Source organism: Hippocampus zosterae, chromosome 6 (assembly GCF_025434085.1).
Source record: "Hippocampus zosterae strain Florida chromosome 6, ASM2543408v3, whole genome shotgun sequence".
NCBI classification, from domain to species: Eukaryota; Metazoa; Chordata; class Actinopteri; order Syngnathiformes; family Syngnathidae; genus Hippocampus; species Hippocampus zosterae.
In genome coordinates, this window is record NC_067456.1 from 16,311,298 (window position 1) to 16,331,648 (window position 20,351).

The following is a 20,351-nucleotide window of genomic DNA, read 5'->3' on the forward strand; positions in this document are numbered from 1 at the left end:
AATGGTTCAAGTACAGAGCTAGAGCAACAATGGTTACTGCGGTAATGCTGTTTCACATATTGTGCACCATGGTATTAATAGAAACAAATTAATATACCAGTATGGCAAGGATGTTCTTTTATTTTAAAAAAAAGGTGCCACCTGGCGACTTGACACAACCACTACCATACCTTATTGTGACTTCCAGACAGGCATAATAAAGGGCAACACGATGGGGGTCCTTTTTAGCTAGTGAGAGAGCTAACATGGCTACCAAGCGTAACAAATCTGAAGTCATTTAAGAATAAATTCCTCATATCAAATCGAACATATGATCACGGACGTGGATTTTTTGTATGTCAAATCCCCTCCCTTAATTAACCAAGTATTCTCTACGATATCCTTTTTAAACCGTTCAGTGAGGTCAATTGTCGCTGTGTTGATATCGATTCGAACATGAATGACTATCCTCCAGTAACTGACGCGGATTCTACAAAACAGCAAGAACGGCATTACTACCTGTTGTCAGAGCTCCAAGCTTTAGCAAAAGATTTACCGAGGTAAGATTACGTCCAGAAAAAAAAGTGACTTGTATGAGGGCATAGAAAGCCATTTGAACATTTACCTGAAATCCAAGTAGTTGGATGATACACACGTTTTGATTGCACTCAAAGCTATCAGTCGGAGTTTTATAGTTACTCGTAGTGTCCATGAGGCTACTAGTTTGTGTCACATGCTTTCTAGTTTAGTCTACTAATGTTACTAGTGCCGCACAGCAATTTATGAGGTAGGTTTAATTATTACCCAAAGGCTAACAATGGCACTAAAAGTTATATAAGTGTCCATCCATCATCTACCGCTTATCCGGGGCCGGGTCGCGGGGGCAACAGCTTTAGCAGGGAAGCCCAGACTTACCTCTCCCTAGCTACTTCGTCCAGCTCTCCCCGGGGGATCCCGAGTCGTTCCCAGACAAGCTGGGTGACATAGTCTCTCCAGCGTGTCCTGGGTCTTCCTCTGGGTCTCCTTCCGGTGGGGCATGACCGGAACACCTCACCGGGGAGGCGCTCAGGAGGCATCCGAATAAGATGCCCAAGCCACCTCATCTGGCTCCTCTCGATCTGGAGGAGAAGCGGCTCGACTCTGAACCCCTCCCGGATGACCGAGCTTCTCACCTTATCTCTAAGGGAGAGCCCGGACACCCTGCGGAGAAAACTCATTTCAGCCGCTTGCAACCGGGATCTCGTTCTTTCGGTCACGACTCATAGCTCGTGACCATAGATGAGGGTTGGAACGTAGATCGACCGGTAAATTGAGAGCTTCGCCCTTTGGCTCAGCTCCTTCTTCACCACGACAGACCGATACAACGTCCGCAACGTTTGCACCACTAACACTGTGTACAATGGGGATGGGGCGCTGCTGACTTCGACTCGGGACGTTGTGAACCGGTGGGCAGAGTACTTCGAAGACCTCCTCAACTCCACCAACACGTCTTCCTTGGAGGAAGCAGAGCCCGGGGTCTCTGAGGTGGGCTCTCCTATCTCTGTGGCTGAAGTCACCGATGTGGTTAAAAAGCTCCTCGGTGGCAAGGCCCCAGGGGTGGATGAGATCCGCCCGGAGTTCCTCAAGGCTCTGGATGTTGTGGGGCTGTCCTGGTTGACACGCCTCTGCAACATCGCGTGGTCAACAGGGAGAGTGCCTCTGGATTGGCAGACCGGGGTGGTAGTCCCTCTTTTTAAAAAGGGGGACCGGAGGGTGTGTTCCAACTACAGAGGGATCACACTCCTCAGCCTCCCTGGTAAGGTCTATTCAGGGGTGCTGGAGAGGAGGGTCCGTCAGGAAGTCAAGCCTCAGATTGAGGAGGAGCAGTGTGGTTTTCGTCCCGGCCGTGGAACAGTGGACCAGCTCTACACCCTTAGCAGGGTCCTCGAGGGTATGTGGGAATTCGCCCAACCAGTCTACATGTGTTTTGTGGACTTGGAGAAGGCGTTTGACCGTGTCCCTCGGGGAGTTCTGTGGGGGGTGCTTCGTGGGTATGGGGTACCGAACCCCCTGATACGGGCTGTTCGGTCACTATACCACCGATGTCAGAGTTTGGTTCGCATTGCCGGCAGTAAGTCGGAATCGTTTCCAGTGGAGGTAGGACTCCGCCAAGGCTGCCCTTTGTCGCCGATTCTGTTCATAACCTTTATGGACAGAATTTCTAGGCGCAGCCGAAGCATTGAGGGTATCCGTTTTGGGGGCCTCAGTATTGCATCCCTGCTTTTTGCAGATGATGTGGTGCTGTTGGCTCCTTCAAACAGGGCTCTCCAACTCTCAGTGGAGCGTTTCGCAGCCGAGTGTGAAGCGGTTGGGATGAAGATCAGCACCTCCAAATCTGAAACCATGGTCCTCAGTCGAAAAAGGGTGGAGTGCCCCCTCCGGGTCGGGGAGGAGATCTTGCCCCAAGTGGAGGAGTTCAAGTTATATAAGTGTGTACTTGTAATTTTATGAGTGTACTGAATTGACTTATTAGTGAGAACAAAATGTTTACTGGTAAACGGGTATAGCGCCTAAAGTTGTATATCTGGATTTAAGAGTATCAAATTACTGCTCAGTATCAAATAACTGCTCAAATGGCTTTTAATCCATCCATCATTTTCCGATAAGCTATCCTCGCGAGGAACTCGGGCCTGCTATCCTATCCCAGCCGTCGTCGGGCATTAGATGAGGGACACCCTGAACAGGTTGCCAGCCAATCGCAGGGTGCACATAGACAAACAGCCATTGACAGTCACACCGAGGGACAATTTGGAATGCCCAATCAACCTACCATGCATGTTTTTTGTAATGTGGGAGGAAACCGGAGTACCCGGAGAAACCCCACACAGGCACGCAGAGAATATGCAAACTCCACACAGGAAGGCCAAAGGCGGAATCAAACCCTGCATCTCTGCACTGTGAGGCTGAGGTGCTAACCAGTCATCCATCGTGCCATGGCTTCTCATATGGACTAATTTCATGGCTAACTTATATTTAGCACTTTAAACCTAATTCTGTTTTTGTTAGAACTACTATTGAATACTCATGATGTTTTTGGGCAGCTCCTTCCAGCAACGCCTGTCCTACAATACACTTGGCGACCTGGCTCTGGCCCTCATAGATGGAACAGTTTATGAAATTGTACAGGGGCTTTTGGATATTCAGCACCTGACAGAGAAAAATCTTTACAGCCAAAGGCAAAAGTTGCACTGTGAACACCAAGGTTAGTCCTGTTTTCCTGTTTCTCAACTTTCACTGAGCCATGACACTGACAGGCATTGCACATATTTGAATAGCTAATGGCACCACACCAAATTGGTGTGTGTGTGTGGGGGGGGGGGGGGGGTACTGTATATCGTCTTTAAAAAAGCATGAAATCCACAAATCTATAAAGTTGTTTCAAATGTCAAAATAAGTTGACATTCTTTACAAAATAAAAACACACATACTGGATGGATACATGTACGTAATACAGTGTATATATAGTGCATAGCACAGTGAAGCAGTCAACAAAAAATATGGCTACCCAGCTCTACTTTTTCCACCTTAATACCAATAATGACGTCAATTTCAGTGACCCGGAATTCACCAAATTTGTTCTTAAAATTCATTTCAAATTTCATTTAAAAAATATTGACTTTAACTTGCCTTAAGCTTTAGTAAAGTTAAATATGTTTGTTTGCTGTTTGCTTTATTGCAACAATTTGCATTTGCCAAATGCCAATATTGTTTGTTTTAATGAGCAGCCCTAAAGCAAGATATAGCAAGGAAGCACAAAGAAGCCCTGCTGTCATGCAAGTCTCACAACCTGGCACTCCTCAAATCAAATCAGCAAGCTGAACAAGAGGTAAAGGGGGCTACCAATCCCATTGTGCACCTTCCCGAAGTACAGTGGTACTTCAAAGTATGACCACAATCCGTTCTCTGGCGCTGGCCGGCTTTCAAAAATTTCCAACCAGCAGTACACGAAAACTTACATAATAAAATATGGAGGAGAAATAGCAACGGGTCTTGTCATAATTATTTCCTTCCCATGAATATTTTTCTATTAAGGCCCTGGAAATTCGTGTTCGAGAGGAACAAAGAATGATGGATAAGAAGATTGTGTCTGAGATTGATCAAAAAGTTACAGACCAACAGAACACTCTGGAAAAGGCTGGAGTTCCAGGGTTTTATATCACTGCCAATCCTCAGGTTTTCAGCTCGTTATTGTTGTTCATATCATTATAAACAATTGTACCCATGAGTGTTAAATTGTAATTGAACCTGAAATGATTAATTGCATATGTGGATGTGTTTATGTTGTTGTTTCCCAGGAGCTGACAATGCAGATGAATTTACTGGAGTTGATACTGAAGCTTCAACAGAAGGAATCCCAGTCTGGATTTCTATGACAGTGCCATCAGATGTAAAATACACAAAAAAAGTCACCTCTGCAAAATAAAAAATAAATTGTAATTCTTTAAAAATACTGGAGCTGAAGTTTGTTAATGTTGCAGGTTGTATCAATAAATGAGTTGGAGATGTTCCTGAAATTAGTCATATGACCTTCATGTAGCTCATTAGATTTTTGTTAACTTATGGTGCCTTTACCGACAAGACTTGCACTGTCCGCTTCCGGCTTAGAGGTTTTTAAATTTAGCATGGAAATGTGAGACAGCGCCTGATTTTGTTTGATTTAATTTGATTGTGTATTTATTTCTTTTGTTTGTTTGTATGTTTGTTTGTTTGGTTTGTTTATTGAACATAAAACATATACAGTAATTGACAGAAAATAAAGTAAATAAAGTAGTAAAAAGGAATGAGAAATCAGTCATCATTCAACAATTATGTTCAAGGGAGTAGGAAGAAGTAAAAAACGTATCTCGTCCTACCCCGTGTTATGTGTTTATATCTAATAAATCATTTTTATATCAGAAAAGAAATAAAGTAACAAGTCTCCATTAAGGCTCATATATTTACATATTTTTACAACTTTTGGTTTGTATCAGGATTTTATACATACCGGTACACACATATTTTAATAATAATTGAGATACACTGCACTTCTTTGATTACAATTTGCTTCTTGTGTACTTTTGGTGTTTTAGGTTTTGTATAAATGCAACCAACTTGAAGAATATATATTTTTGACAACTTGATTTTCTCTTTTTTATGCACGCTGTATATAAATGTGATTGGAATAAGATTGTTAGTGTTGTTGTTTTTTAATTTAGCAGAGCATGTTGAATCCCTTGAAATCTGTTGGCGTAACTTAGCAAAACTTGAGGGCTGGTCTGCCAGATAACATCAACAGATATTTTGTGGGCTTTTTCACCATCAAAAGGGCATGTTTGTCACTAATCAGAGCAGCAGAAAGGTAAATTAATTAGCCAGACCATCAATCATATTTGTCAGCATCCATCCATTTTCCAAACCGCTTTATCCTCAACGGTCGCGGGGGATTCTGCAGCCTATCCCAGCCGTCTACGGGCAGTAGGCGGGGGACACCCTGATCCGGTTGCCAGCCAATCGCAGGGCACAGAGATTAACAACAATCCACGCACACACTCACACCAAGGGACAATTTAGAATGTTCAATCAGCCTGCTATGCATGTTTTTGGAATGTGGGAGGAACCTGGAGTATCCGGAGAAAAGAAAAGAACATGCATACTCCACACAGGAAGGCCAGAGCCGGGATTGAACCCATGACCTCTGCACTGTGAGGTCAACACACTAACCCCTGGACCACTGGGTCGTCAGCATTAGCCCTCACATATTTTTAAAAAACATTTTATTTATGTTGTCCGTTAAAAATTACAGCTACAGTTCCGTCTCCTTTGGAAGCAATTCACCAAATGTAACGGGTAGACAGTTAAGAAGGCTAAAATGAAAGCCATTTATCCTGTTGTCGCAATTGTTCTACCTTGGTCAAATAATCGAGAAGGGTTTGTTTACTCGGGTGGCATGTTCGATATTGCTCACATGAGTAATGGATGCAGGATTCAAATTAAGTTGTTTATAAGATCCAGGTGAATACTGTATACCAGGAAATGTTGTATCTAATTAACTACTGACAAAAAAAGGAATCGCCTCATCGTTGCTTTACTTTTGGATCAGCATGAAAAGCAGAAAGAAGCAGGGTTTGTTTGTTCTGCAGGCTGTATTCCAGCGCTTCTCAACTCAAAATCATTTGTATTTGTTCATTTAGTCTGAATAAATAGCCGGCGCCGTATTTTATGCTTGTTCACTTGGGCGAAGACTGTCTGCTATCGGCGGGGCCATGTGATGACGTGGTGGTGGCTGGCTCTTTAAACCGCGCCTCACCCAGGATGCTCGCCTTCTTCCCCATCTCACTCCAATCAACTCCCACCGAATCTGACACCTGCGGGCGCCTTTGGCAGATTGGAAGCGGTAAATGCATTTTATAATCATATTTCTGAATACACTCCCTCTCAAAAAATATATGTATAATAAATTCCATTGTAGGTTGGCATTACTGGATGAACGAAATGTTGGACCGCTCATTTTCATCTCGGACTCAGTTTACCTTCCAAGCAATCCTCTTTGCGTCCGTCTCCATCTTGTTATGAATTATTAATTTTCCATTAAAACGACGTTTTTTTGTAATAAACGGTCTATCGTGGATATGGGCAGTGATGTACCGGGGTTCGTTGTGATGGCAGATGTCTTGTTGCCGTTGGAAAGTGAAGTGTTACGTAATTGTATGTTGTCGCCGGCTGCATTATGAAGCGCAGGAGTCGAACATTGTCCTCCCCGCACTCGCCTGATGCCTACAGAATCGGGCTGAACGGTTGGACTTGGTAAATGTAGTGAGAATAAACGACAAAATGTGATATTTATTAGTGCATATGCATGGGCGTGACAACTGGTTTCCCACACAGATCCATTAGCAGCGCCAAAAGTGGGCGGGGGACAAATATTTGTTCACCTCGTTTTGAGCAGAACGGATATTCGTTGTATCATGACGCCATAAAATGAAAATTTGTTAGGCTCTCATTATTAAGATATCCTTTATTTGTCCCACACTGGGGAAATTTACAGCCTCCAGCAGCAAGAATGTAGGTAGAAAGAAGAACCTTTGTTTTTTTTCTCTTTCTCCTTTCTTCTTTCTACATACATTCTTGCTGCTGGAGGCTGTAAATTTCCCCATTGTGGGACGAATAAAGGATATCTTATCTTAAAAAAGAGAGAAGAAAAAAAACCAACAACAAACACCGTTCAATTAAGTGCAATATAAACACAAAATGGATAAATCGCAGTGCTATTTACAATTGTCTTTCACATCATTTAATTATTATTATTATTATTGTTGTTATTTTTATTCAGCAGCCTGACAGCAGTTGGTAGGAACGAGCATCGGTATCTTTCCTTCTTGCAGAGCAGGATTATCTGCATGATTATGGGTGAGTGAAGACCGGTTAAATATAAGACAAATACCAGTTTCAATTTTTAGCATAGTTTAACTAACCCTTCCCTCTGACGCTGAAACAAAATGAAAATTGAATACAGTGGACGACTGGTTAGCACACGCACGTCACATTACACAGATAAAGGGTTCAAATCCAGGCCTTCCTGTATGGAGTTTGCATGTTCTTCCCGTGCCTGCATGGGTTTTCTTCTGGTACTCCCGTCTCTTCCCAAAATCTAAAAACATGCAGGGTAGTGTAACTGGATACTTTATATTTTCCCTAGGTGTGACTGTGTGAATGGTTGTTCATCTATGTGTGTCCTGCGATTGGCTTTCAACCATGGAGTGGCTATTTGGGTACGAGGTGTACCCCACCTACTGCCTGAAGACAGCTGGGTTAGGCTCCACCACGCCCGTGACCCTTGTGAGGGTACGCGGATCAGAAAATGGAAGGATATTGTTTTTATTTTCATTTTTTTAAGATTACCACCTCATTTAGTCTAGGTATGATAATATGAGAAGCAAGACTGTCAAATTATTTACTGCCACTCATTTGATTGGCTACATTCCTTTCACAACTGAGTGCACAGAGTCAAATAAATTGGAATAATCAGCTTTCCCCACACACAAAGATTTTTGTTTGTAAATATTGAACACATTTAATACTGGTACTACTGGAGGCCTCAAATACTGGGCCTCAAAGGGCTTCAAAAGCCCACAGTTCAGGAATATTAGCAACATCTCCTGCTGACACCCCAAAACCAGACAGGGCAAAAACTGCAAACCTCCCTTTGGGGTAAGGGGAATCCTTGAGAAAGGAACCAGGTGAATCCACCTTCAAGGATGACCAGGCTGTAATGGATTCTGAGTGGCCAATCTGACTTGATTTATACAAAGTAGGACAATCTAATAGACATTGTCGGGCTTTGGACATCCTTGGTCGGGAGCAGGCAAAACCGGGACCAAAACAGCCCTATTGTGTAGACCCATCCTTGGGCAGCATCAATTCTGTGCCCGACCAGTACTTAGAATTGGGTCAATGTACCGTAAAACTCTAACAAACCAGACCTGCAGTCAATAACATGCTTTTGATTGCGCTTGTATTATGTTTTCCAGGTGAGCTTCTTGGGACAGTAATGGATCGAGTGTGACTCCTTCCTCCATTTTGCTATCCCGTTTGCCCATCTTACTCGGTAACTATGGATTCTTGTCAGCGAGGCTGCACACCAGCTGTGCGCCTTTGTCAGAGGATGAACCGGTTGAAGACGCTGGATGACGACATGATGACCACGTCACTGAAACGCTGTCTCTCCACCCTGGACCTGACTCTGTTGGGTCTGGGTGGCATGGTGGGCTCTGGCCTGTATGTCCTGACCGGCACAGTGGCCAAAGACACAGTTGGGCCTGCTGTCGTTCTGTCATTCATTTTTGCAGGTTTTGCCTCTTTGTTAGCTGCTTTTTGCTACGCGGAGTTTGGAGCACGAATTCCCAAAACCGGATCAGCGTACATGTTTACCTATGTCTCAGTGGGAGAGGTCTGGGCCTTTTTGATAGGTTGGAATGTGATTCTGGAGAATATGATTGGTGGTGCAGCTGTGGCACGGGCATGGAGTGGCTATTTGGACGCAATTTTTAACCATGCCATCCAGAACTTTACTGAATCCCACATAATGCGGTGGGATGTGCCCTTCCTTGCCCAATACCCAGATATGCTTGCAGCAGGGATTCTACTGGTTGCCTCACTTTTTATTTCCTTCGGAGTTCAAGTGTCCTCCTATCTTAATCATATATTTTCCACGATCAGTATGTGTGTAATAGTTATTATTCTAGTCTTTGGATTTATGTTGGCGGAACCGGCTAATTGGAGCCAGAAGGAAGGAGGGTTTGCACCTTTTGGATGGTCCGGAATCATGGCAGGCTCAGCCACATGCTTCTACGCATTTGTAGGTTTTGATGTGATTGCCTCCTCTAGCGAGGAGGCCAAGAATCCACAAAAGGCTGTTCCCATTGCCACAGCAATATCCCTTGGACTGGCAGCAACAGCCTACATCCTGGTGTCCACAGTGCTTACATTAATGGTTCCCTGGCATACGCTGGACCCCAACTCAGCTCTGGCAGATGCCTTTTTCCGTCGAGGTTACAGTTGGGCTGGAGTTATTGTGGCAGTGGGTTCCATCTGTGGTGAGTAGAAAACCTATGCTTCAGTTAACAGAGATAATGACGGTATGCAGTATTAAAAGACAGGGGAACGGCCAAGGGTCAACCCCCAATGTGCTTGATTTTAGAATCCGTTGTTACCAAAGGAATCCATTAAAAAAAAAAAAAAAAAGCAAACAAAAGTACTTTTAACTATACAGGATTTTTTTAACATTGATAATATAAGTTCTTTTTAAGATAAGAATAAAGGATATCTTATCTTAAAAAGAACTTAGACATTACTTCCCAATGTATTATTTGTAATAGTTGGCTAATAGTTCTCTCTTCCTCCCTCTAGCCATGAACACTGTGCTTCTCTGCAATCTTTTCTCCCTCCCTCGGATTGTGTACGCCATGGCAGAAGATGGGTTGTTCTTTCAAATTTTTGCACGCGTCAATCCAATCACCAAAGTCCCCGTCAATGCTATTGTGGTTTTTGGATTCCTCATGGCCACCATGGCTCTCATCTTCGATCTCGAGGCTTTGGTTCAGTTCTTGTCTATTGGAACCCTGCTGGCCTACACTTTTGTAGCGGCCAGCGTTATCGTCCTTCGCTTCCAGCCAGAGAAAAAACACTCCAAAGAGACTTCATCCACATCTCCCAATCCAAATGCAGAGCCTTCCCCTGCTCCCTCAGAATGCCAGAACATATCAGAGGACAGTGAGGATCTGAAACAGTACGAGTCCTTCTCTGACAAGCTGCAGTTAGTGGACAAGCAGCAAACAAGGGAGCGCAGGGCGGTAGGACAGCTAAAGGCCTGTTGGGAACCCTACCTGGGCAGGCTACTGGGGAACTGCGAGCCAGGGGAGGTGGTGGCCCTCAGTGTACTGGGCCTGTTAGTGACCTCAGTCTCCTTTTCTGGCGTGCTTGTGTTTGGCCTCATGCAGCTGCAGCTCCCAAGCTGGAGCTATATCACCCTGCTGGTGATTTTTAGTCTTGCCTATGTTCTCTGCATGGCAGTTATATGGGTTCATGAGCCACAGACTAACACCAAAACATTCCAGGTAAGCACTTTGAATAATCAAAAGCAATCATTTTACACCTACATTCGCTCAAAAGTCATTATACACGTTTTGTCTTTATTGTGTCAGGTATCATTTCACCAGATGTGAGGTCATCAGCTTTTGGCAGGCACATCATTGATATCTTCACCCAAACTGCAACAAAAACACAAAAGCTGTCCGATGGCCTCACCTCTAGCCAATTGATGCTTGAAACAAAATAGGATATAAAACGGGAAGTGTACTGCATATTGATATTTGGGGCGCACTGTATTGTATGTGCATCTCAAATGCACACTATCTGGATAAATTGAGATAACTCATCCAAACACCAACAGGAAGTGAAAAGTTGAGCTCATGTTTGTAACTTCCATTGATGTACTTAGTATTTGTGACCATTTTTGTCCATTCATCTGGAAGAATAATTTTGAGGTCTGAGGGCACTGATGTTGAACAAAAGGGCCTTGCTCACCATCTTCGCTCTAATTGATCTCAAAGTTTGGAAAGGATGGGGCTGAGGCCAGAGCGCTTTAAGTTCTTCACTATCGCATACGCTCTGTGCACTGGGGTGCAGTCATGTCGTCTTGGCTCAGCCCAATCCTCGATTGTTTTTAATGTGCTATACCTTGATTCATTTATCCAGACAAGTGGGTATCATCACGGTAACAGAATATAAATCAACATTTACCCTTACCCTTAATAATTACCCTCGGTTAATTTCCAGTCAAAGCTAAATGTTAATTGTCAAGTCAAGTCAAGTCAACAGTATTTATAGAGCACTTTCAAACAGCCATCGCTGCATACAAAGTGCTGTACATGGAGCGATTTAACATATACAATAAACAGTAAGACGAATCAGTAATAAGTAATAAGTAATAAGGCGGTAGAAAGCACCAAGCAGTAAAACCAATAGCAAATCTAAGTCATGCTGAGTCAAACGCCAAAGAATACAAGTGAGTTTTGAGGAGGGATTTAAAGATGGGCAGCGAGGAGGCTTGCCGAATGTTCAGTGGGAGGTCATTCCAGAGAGATGGACCAGCAACAGAAAAGGCTCGATCCCCTCTGAGCCTCAGTTTAGTTCTTGGTACGTCTAGCAAAGACTGGTCCACAGACCTGAGGCGCCGGGCAGTTTCACAAACTCAATGTTAACTGCTTTAGACTTTAAATTGTTGTTTTGTTTCTTTTTAGGTACCTCTGGTACCACTTACTCCAGGCGTCAGTATCCTCATCAATGTATTCCTTATGATGAAGCTCAGCGCTCTAACCTGGATTAGGTTCACTGTCTGGATTGCCGCAGGTAAGTGTATCCTATCTTTTCTTTCATTAGTCCTTAGGTCAATTCCATATGGCAGATATTAAATAATGTTTGGAAATATGTAGATATAAAATATTCTGTTGTCTAGTCAGTGAACTCAACATTGTAAATGTCGCCACATTCTCTTTGTGTGTCAAATGAGGATCCGCATAACTAAAAATGTTCTTGTGAAGTGCTCTACCATTCACATTGTTTTAACAGATTTTCAAACTTTCAAGAACTATACAATACGAATACTGGTACCCCAAATCTCTGAGCTTGTCAGTACGCTGGAGAGCCACAATTCTCAGTTTTAGTGTTGAAAATAAGCTCTGCCTTGATGTTTGTTAGAATAAAGACGTTCTTTTACAATTTGCACAGTTGCACCAGTTCCATCCACCGCTTGTCCCTAACATGGATAAGACTGGATGGGCAGCCAATTGCCTGAACACTCCCAGTATTTACAAATAAGGATTCACATTTACATATATTGCCAATTCTTCAACTATGCATGTTTTTGGACATGCAAATTCCATACAGGAAGAGTGAACTATGAGGCCAATGTACTCACCAATATTGCATTCTGCTTGCACATGCACTCACGCACACAGCCTCAGACACACACACACACACACACACACATGCAGTTCTACGAAACTGTAATTTAATACAAAAAAGGATGCAAAGATTTCTGATCATTAAAAAAACTTTCTCTCATCAACAACAATCTAATCCAAACAGATATGTTTTAAATATTTTTTTTAATTTCACCTTCACTCCAACTGTTGACAAATGTAACATTCTTCAATCCTCTAGTCTAAAAAAACATCACACTTTCTATATTTTTCACCTCTTCCTTTGATTTTCACGATGTGCCTTTGCAGGTCTCTTGGTGTATTTTGGCTATGGAATTTGGCACAGTAAAGAGGGAAGGAGGGAGTTGCATCCCAAAGACTTGGCGGCTCGGTATGTCGTGCTCCCCAGTGGCAGCCTGGTCGAAACTGTGGAGTCCGTCCAGCCCGAACAAGCAGACGCCACAGCCACCTGCATGAACCCTGCCATGACAACTGAGGAGTTTGCTGGAAGAAGATGATGCGTGACTGAATCGAATGATTACATCTGCCTGATATCTGCTCTTTCCTACCCTTATCACTATTTTTTTACACAGCTGACTGCCCTGTTGCTTTCTGTACCGTCTCTCTGCAAGTATAAGTACACCAAAGCATAGTATCTCTGTCCTGTTTTGTTGTGAAGCATATTTGTATATCTTGTCATACCCAAATGCAAAGTTGAGACCTTTCTTCGTAAGGTGTATCACATCAAAGACATCGAAAATCATACGAGGCTGTCGGGCATATGCTGTATGGTGCTTTTTCTGTGACAACCTTTTGTTAGATCAAGGGTTCTTATTGTGATTTTCTTATGTACCTTTAACATTCACAGCAAACCAAAAATCTCAATAGGACAGTTTAAGCGTACGTAGTACGTGTTGTATTTTTGGAGCCGTTCAGAGAAATACACTGTTATCAATTCTTCACTTTAATCGCAAGGCTGACTATCAGATTTAGAGAATGTGGATCTCCCTATGAAACTTTTCAACTGCCCTCGTTGTAATGGAATATGACAATTTCTTTCTTTTTTTTTTCTTTAATGTTGTTTTCCCTTCAAGTTTTGTGTTCCATCAACACTGATTTTTCGTTTGTCTTTGTATGGAAAATATGAACACACACAATTGAAAGTGCAACAGTTCAGTGCTTCACCTAATCACCTGCATCACATGACCCTGATCTCGTTGGTCACAATTCTTTTTTTTTTCCCCCTGATGCACCGTTAAGCAGCAGTCCTTTCCCTTGTCAATAGCATCACTGTAGATATCAGAGCACATTATTACATTCAGGAAATTTGAGCACAAATTGAAAATCTTTTCAGAGAATATTTTTTCCAGAAACAGGTTATCGTTAAATCTGTTTTCTCTCTGTGAGGTCTTCTTCATCTCAGATTTGGAGGCATCACCAGGCTGCGGTTTGACCTCTGCAACAGAAATATGTCTCCTAATACAGGCTACTATACATTCCCACATCTGCACTTGTGCTTACTGACGGGTGTCTAATATTAGTTTACAGTGGGGGTTTTTTTTCACGTCTGCTTATAAAACTGACAGCCTTAAACATGTGAATAAAAGATGATAGATTAATCAAGTTATCAGGATGTATACAATTGCTTGATTCTATAATAAATTTATATACAGCACTTGCACATTGTCATTTATTGTTTGTTATTGTGTGTAAAACCAAATACAGACCTGGAACAGAATGTAAATGTTAGTATTGTTACAAAAAAGGTGTGAGGCCGCAGAAGATTTGAATTCTCTGCTTATTTATTTTTAACAGGGTGCACAGATACTCGATTATTTTCCAAACGACCAATGAGGATTTTCCCGCGCATCAGTCTCAATTTCTCACGTCTGTCTGTATGAAGGTGCTGTGTCATATACTGTCTGGAAAATAAAAGGTTTGAAGCTTTATTAAGAAAAATCTACATTCCTTACCATTTCAGATTTATTTTTGGTCTTATTGCAAAACGTATTTTTATGGTTTATCTCTACACATATACATGTATGTCTATTTTAATGGAATATATTTGATATGTCTCAGATATCTACACACACGGACTGGGAGTAGAATACTCGCAACAATTCCATGAACCTTGACTGATATTTAGTATTACATATCAGATGTCTACTTGCTGACATTTCAGGACTCACTTTTCTAAACAAGTCTAAGTGACTTAATTACTATGATTTAATCACAGACCTGTGTCATCAAGTGAAAGAGCTTAAAACCTTGAATTACACGGCTGATGACACAACTACATAACTGTGCCGATGTCAGGGATTAATTAACTCAAAGGTCATGACCTGTCCTTTAAGTATTTAGAACAATACTAGGACATTTTGTAACGAGAGAGTCCCCACTATGTTCATCTGATGTTTACGTTGAGTTAAAAATAGTCATAAACATCGTAAAGCGCTCTGCATTAGTCTGATGGGATGTTACACAACAAAGCAAAATGTGTGAAATTACTGATGTGAAAGAAAACCTACTTGATGTAATTCACACTGTTATAAATTAGAGATTGTTTAGCTATGGTTACTCAAATAAATTAACATCTAAGAGGGAGAGTATCTGAAGTCATTGTGCACAGCATGAAACCTCTGAGTACGTACTTGTGTTGCCATGGATACTCATTCACCATCTTTGCAAGGTGCCATAATTAAACAACAAAGCACATCCGTCCCCAAGTCTTGTAAATTCAGTCCCACACAAGGTACCCACTCCTAATCTGTTGGGGCTATTTTTGGATATTCTATTTTTTTGTTCTGTTATTTATAGGTTCAGCTCTGAAAACATTTGACTAATTATTCATACACTCTCTTAAGTCGGGGCATTTGGAAACTTAAAGCAAATTACATCTATACATCCAGTTTCCATACCACTTGTCAACACGTTTGCTGGAGCCCACCCCAGCCAACAAGGCAAGCCAGCAACTGGACTGGAGAGTGTGTGCGCGCGTGTGTGTGTGTGTGTGTGTGCGTGTGTGTGTGTGTGTGTGTGTGTGCGTGTGTGTGTGTGTGTGTGTGTGTGTGTGTGTGTGTGCGTGTGTGTGTGTGTGTGTGTGTGTGTGTGTGTGTGTGCGTGTGTGTCTCAGAAGCTCCACACAGAGTGGTGTTCCCCCTCTGCAGCAAATACTCAGCAACAGCCACACTGTACCAAAGCATACATTACAGACAAATATTTGCAAACTGTTCCAAAATTACTGCACATCTTGATACAAACCAAAGTCAATGATTCACTTTTTTCCTCTGCTTTAAGCTCCTGGTTTGAGGTAAGTGAGAGGTTTTGCGTGTGTTACGTGTTTGAATTTTAGCAGCAGTGGAACTGATGTTGAAGTTAAGGGTTTGAAGAGAAATGGTGGTGGATGATGAGGGGGTCACACAAGTGGGTGGCATGCGATCTGCTGCACTAGCTGACGCCCAATCACGCTCTACTGGGATTACTCTGTCATTGTTTCCCAACCATGGTGCCTTGCAGTTCTGCCTGTTACTGGAGGGAGGAAATAAAGCAACAAAAAAGATTCATCAATGATAAACATTGCTAGAATTATGCTTTTAAGTACTTACAATGCACTCGTTTGCGTCTGTGTTTGGTCAGCCAGTTGTTCGACAGGTGGGGTGACTGGGGAGATGCTGCATATTTGCAGAGGTGAGCTTTCCTGTTCATTAGTTGTGCTCTGTTGATGAGAACAAACCAGCATTAGAACACTTTAGGGTCATTTGCAAGGCCTGACACCAACACAGACATGAACCCTCAGCCCAAAGACACTGCAGCACACGGTATGTGTGATTTAATTGCAGATATGCAGGTATGTTTTTGTTAAACTCTGTAAGAGGGAGATTCACACTTAGTATCCATCTGTTCCATATTTACACAACATATCTGACATTTTGTATTTGTGTTGCTGTTGTTGTTTTAAGTATTTTAATTATATTTTTTTAATTATTTAGTTAGTTATGCGGGGGAGAGGTTGCTTAGAGTTTTATAGAAATGAACCAGGGATGACTTATAAGCATTTCAAGAATTAATGTGATCCAAAAACCAGTGTGTGTCAGAACAAAGCAGAGGAATGTGGGACATCATTGGATAGTCCGGGGGTCGGCAACACGCGGCTCCGGAGCCGCATGCGGCTCTTTAGCGCTGCCTAGCGGCTCCCTGGAGCTTTTTAAAATGTTTGAAAATGGAAAAAGATGGTGTAGTGGTCGATTGCGGGAGGCTGGTTGATCAAAAAATAGAGTTTTGGTCAGAAAAGGTTGGCCCCCCCTGCTCTACAGGATGCACTGCTGGGGGAAAAAAACATTCAATCGGGAAGGCTCATTGTGTATTTGTAGTCAACTTAGTCATTTTGATAGTAGGCTAATATAGCTAAGCTAATATAGATACATACAGCGTGTGTTGCCTTCTTTCTGAGACTTTTGATTTGTTGTGGCTCCAGACACGTTTGTTTTTCGGGGATTTTTGGTCCAATATGGCTCTTTCAACATTTTGGGTTGCTGACCCCTGGTATAGTCTTCACTTGAACAAGGCTGAGGGATTTTGGACAGTAATCCAATGGTGATCATGTTTTTCTCTTCAATATTGCCATTTAATTGTAGGTTATTTTTTTCCAAGGTCCTCTTCTCGTGTATTTGAAACGACGGACAGATGCATTTTGCCCTGTATTTTATGCTCATGTGATTTTCGTGCCAATGTCTATTTTTTATTTATTTAGAACTTAGAGAGAGAGAGAACAGGAGGTGGTGACATTTGATTTAATGGCATGGTTAAGATTTGCAGTCTCCTACATCTCAATGTAAGTTTGATTTAGATGAATTGTTCAGCTCTAGTTAACATTGCTAAGCTTTTTAATTTCTCAGTAGTAAATTTATATTTGATGAAACACATTACCGTACATTATTCTGCTAATACAAAAATAGGGCTCGTCCTTGATGGAGATCTCCATTCTATCAGTTCCAATCCAGTTTGAGTTGGTCAGTCCTACCTTAGCAGCATTCTGCTGGGCTGCCTCCTTTAACTTTGCAAGACTGCCTTGAAGGGCAGCATTCTCCTTCTCCAGCACGCCAATGCGAATGGAGTTTGCCTGCAACTGTTGCTCCATATCCAAAAGCACATTTCCCGTACCTTGTAAAGATTCCAAGAACCAAGACATCAATAAGGATGATTCAAATGTAACCAATCGTGTGCAAAAGTAATAATGACATGCGTACTCTTTGGTTGGGCATGAGCCAGGGGGCTGAGTTCTGGGAAAGCCACCAGCAACCTCTCTGTCTCTTTCAATGATTTCACACTTTGCTTGAGCTCAGCCACACTGCCCTGGAAATGTTCTATTTGAGTTTGTAGTGTCTGCTTCTCACTCTGTAGCTGTGAACAAGTGTCCTATTCGGAATTGAAAACCACACATTCAATTTGGTGCTGTCATTATGTGAAACGGAGGTTGAGGGCGATCTTAAAATACCCGTTGTGAAGTGAACTGTGTTCGCAGTTGTTCATTATCCTCAGACATCCTTTGTAGCTGATTGTTGAGGCTCAGCTCTCTTTCCTGCCCCTCTCCCAACTGTTTCTGCAGTTCCTCGCACTCTTCATCGAGAGCCTCTACTCTCTGTAGCAAAGACTTTTGTTTTGTTTCCATTGACTGTTCACATGGGAGTGGCAAGCACAAAGTGATTGGAAACTTCATTCGTCTGAAGTACTAAAGACCAAACCAACATGGCATGTGAGACTGCCGCCTTACCTCCTGGTGATGACATGCACTGTCGTATTTGGCCTTCTCTTTTTCGAGAAGTAGATGCACCTCGCAGAGCTGACTTTCAAACTGCTTAATTCTCTCTTGTAGATTAGCGCAAGCTTTCTCCTTTATGTGCAGCGTTTTCAGTTTCTCCTGCAGCTCATTCCTTTGATACTCTAAAATGAAGAAAAAAAACAACACTGGATGGAGTGTCACACGGTGATATATCTTAAAAAATATATCCATTCATTACAATTTTGAAACCGATTGTCCTCTTTGGGGTCGCGGGTGAGCTGGAGCCCGTCCCAACTGACTTTTGGGCGAGAGACATAAACACAGAAAAGATGAACCATTAAAAATCTTCAACTAAAATAAATGCTGGAGTACACAGAGAAAAAAATACGCACGCACCTGCAGATTATGCAACCTAGACACAGAAGGACCCAGATTCAAATTTTGATCGATACAGATATGGTTCTTACCAAGATCTTGCAGTCTATCTTGCGCTATTGCTACTTCTTCTGTCAGATCGGAATAACTCTTCTTTAGGGATGTATGTTCTGTTGGAAAGTAAATTACATTAACCTTCTCATCTGTTTTCCCATCCCTTGTACAGTACATGATTTATGTTGTCACCTCACCTCTCTTGAGTTGTTCATACTCATCTGATAGTCTTTGTTCAGTTTCTTTGCTGGCTGTCTGTGCTTTCTGTGACGCTACCTCCAACTGAAGAATAATGGAGTTCTGGTTTTCCACTTTTTCCTTTAGTTCTTTCTGGGCACGTTCCATGTCGCCCCTTAATTTATCTCGATCTGATTCTGCTGCTGTTAGTTTCTTTTTAAGAGGCTCGACTGTATCCCTCACATCTTGTACATGTTTTGACAGTCGGCGCATATCACTGAGCTGCTCACTGGCCCACTGTGCAGCATCACCGGCTCTCATTTCTCCCATAACACTATCCTGCACAGCATCTACGAGTGGGTGTAAAGAAGAGGGCAATCCCTCACGCTGAAGTAGCTCGGCCAGGACATTGCCCGTCTTTCTAATAGTAGATTGTGTTTGATGACATACACTGCAGGGAGCAGCGGGCGTGTCGTCGGTTTGAGAGGATACATTGTGCGTGCCAACTTTATGATCGCATGCGAGGCTATCGGTTTGAGAGTATACATTGTGCGTGCCAACTTCAGGATTGCATGTGAGGCTATCGGTTTGAGAGTATACATTGTGCGTGCCAACTTTAGGATTGCATGGGAGGCTGTGCGTGGTACTGGGGGGTTGCGAGTGGCACTGAGGGGTGGGTGCATCCTCATCTGGTAAAAAGCTGGTGTTTGTTGAAGCAGAAATGTCATGTGCACGCATTGAAGGTACACACTCATCACGATTGGACATCTCTGTTTGGAACTTGTTTTCCTTCTGAAGAAGCAGACAGAGAAAGTTATAAATAAATAAAATACATACGGAGATTTTGATAAGTTGCGATACAGTTTGTAAGTGAATCAACCTTCATGTTGGAAAATTGAAGTAAATTGCGCCAATATTTTTTAACAACGAGTCCAATTGACGTGCAGGCTTTCTGATCGGTTTGTTGATTCCTGTTGTTACTGCTCCGTTCTTCAACATAAGCATTTGATGCTTGTACAAGAAGCAGTAGCCTTTATATATTTAGAAAAAGAATTGTGTTAAGTTGCAGGTTGCATTTATAAAAACCGTTCTCGACGTGCAAGAAACTTTTATTTACCTGTCTATCACTAACTCCAGTAAAACAATATGGACGTGCTGGTTAAATTCATCCTCGCCGTCCAGAAAACTGTATTGCTCCATATCCAAATCCAGATTACAAGAGAGTTTGTCCGGGAATTTCCACGAGAAAACATGCACCGGGCCGGTTGTGGAAAAAGCGTCCACAATTGCACATTGAAGGTCGGCGATATCTTTTTGGAGACTTTCTATACAGTCCTGGCGACCGAGAAACTGAGACATTTTTAAACACTCAGTTTTGACTGCCGTCCCGGCGAAAGGGGTGGCGTGTTGATGTCTCGTCTCCGCGGCAACCTGGCAGCACGGCACTCCAAGTCCCAAGGTACTTTGCGGCATCTACCCGGAAGTAATAC

General features: G+C 42.5%; 3 protein-coding genes across 6 annotated transcripts; 2 read left to right on the forward strand and 1 right to left on the reverse strand.

The window, feature by feature from the left end:
- Positions 1 to 186: 186 nt before the first annotated feature.
- dgcr6 (DiGeorge syndrome critical region gene 6) lies at positions 187 to 5,185 on the forward strand. Its single transcript, XM_052068602.1, has 5 exons — positions 187 to 539; positions 3,060 to 3,220; positions 3,744 to 3,844; positions 4,051 to 4,191; positions 4,314 to 5,185. The coding sequence occupies exons 1-5, from the start codon at positions 436 to 438 to the stop codon at positions 4,389 to 4,391; spliced, it is 585 nt and encodes a 194-aa protein (XP_051924562.1). The 5' UTR covers positions 187 to 435; the 3' UTR covers positions 4,392 to 5,185.
- Positions 5,186 to 5,956: 771 nt separating this feature from the next.
- Positions 5,957 to 14,448, forward strand: slc7a4 (solute carrier family 7 member 4). Of its 4 annotated transcripts, XM_052068871.1 has the most exons (6): positions 5,957 to 6,391; positions 7,328 to 7,404; positions 8,526 to 9,590; positions 9,904 to 10,610; positions 11,796 to 11,904; positions 12,786 to 14,448. In XM_052068871.1, exons 3-6 carry the CDS (start codon positions 8,609 to 8,611, stop codon positions 12,992 to 12,994), a joined length of 2,007 nt encoding a protein of 668 aa, XP_051924831.1. In that variant the 5' UTR covers positions 5,957 to 6,391; positions 7,328 to 7,404; positions 8,526 to 8,608; the 3' UTR covers positions 12,995 to 14,448. The 4 variants fall into 4 exon arrangements, with proteins under 4 accessions (XP_051924831.1, XP_051924830.1, XP_051924828.1 ...); XM_052068870.1 differs by lacking the exon at positions 7,328 to 7,404 and having other exon boundaries at positions 5,957 to 6,810; XM_052068868.1 differs by lacking the exon at positions 7,328 to 7,404.
- Positions 14,449 to 15,477: 1,029 nt separating this feature from the next.
- Positions 15,478 to 20,334, reverse strand: ccdc157 (coiled-coil domain containing 157). Its single transcript, XM_052068865.1, has 10 exons — positions 19,979 to 20,334; positions 19,742 to 19,892; positions 18,882 to 19,653; positions 18,723 to 18,800; positions 18,247 to 18,416; positions 17,971 to 18,147; positions 17,723 to 17,891; positions 17,497 to 17,636; positions 16,082 to 16,191; positions 15,478 to 16,004 (listed from the first exon to the last, which is right to left on the reverse strand). Exons 1-10 carry the CDS (start codon positions 20,332 to 20,334, stop codon positions 15,743 to 15,745), a joined length of 2,385 nt encoding a protein of 794 aa, XP_051924825.1. The 3' UTR covers positions 15,478 to 15,742.
- Positions 20,335 to 20,351: the final 17 nt, after the last annotated feature.

Bases quoted from the DNA above. Each gene is read 5' to 3' on its own strand.
- dgcr6 (XM_052068602.1), top strand. From the start codon at position 436: ATGAATGACTATCCTCCAGTAACTGACGCGGATTCTACAAAACAGCAA. The intron at 3,221-3,743 runs GTTAGTCCTGTT...TTTAATGAGCAG, and splicing joins GTTGCACTGTGAACACCAAG to CCCTAAAGCAAGATATAGCA. The intron at 3,845-4,050 runs GTAAAGGGGGCT...TTTTCTATTAAG, and splicing joins ATCAGCAAGCTGAACAAGAG to GCCCTGGAAATTCGTGTTCG.
- slc7a4 (XM_052068870.1), top strand. From the start codon at position 8,609: ATGGATTCTTGTCAGCGAGGCTGCACACCAGCTGTGCGCCTTTGTCAG. The intron at 10,611-11,795 runs GTAAGCACTTTG...GTTTCTTTTTAG, and splicing joins CTAACACCAAAACATTCCAG to GTACCTCTGGTACCACTTAC. The intron at 11,905-12,785 runs GTAAGTGTATCC...GTGCCTTTGCAG, and splicing joins CACTGTCTGGATTGCCGCAG to GTCTCTTGGTGTATTTTGGC.
- ccdc157 (XM_052068865.1), bottom strand. From the start codon at position 20,334: ATGCCGCAAAGTACCTTGGGACTTGGAGTGCCGTGCTGCCAGGTTGCC. The intron at 18,417-18,722 runs GTAAGAACCATA...TCTTCATTTTAG, and splicing joins AGATAGACTGCAAGATCTTG to AGTATCAAAGGAATGAGCTG. The intron at 16,192-17,496 runs GTAGGACTGACC...TCTCATCAACAG, and splicing joins CCCAGCAGAATGCTGCTAAG to AGCACAACTAATGAACAGGA.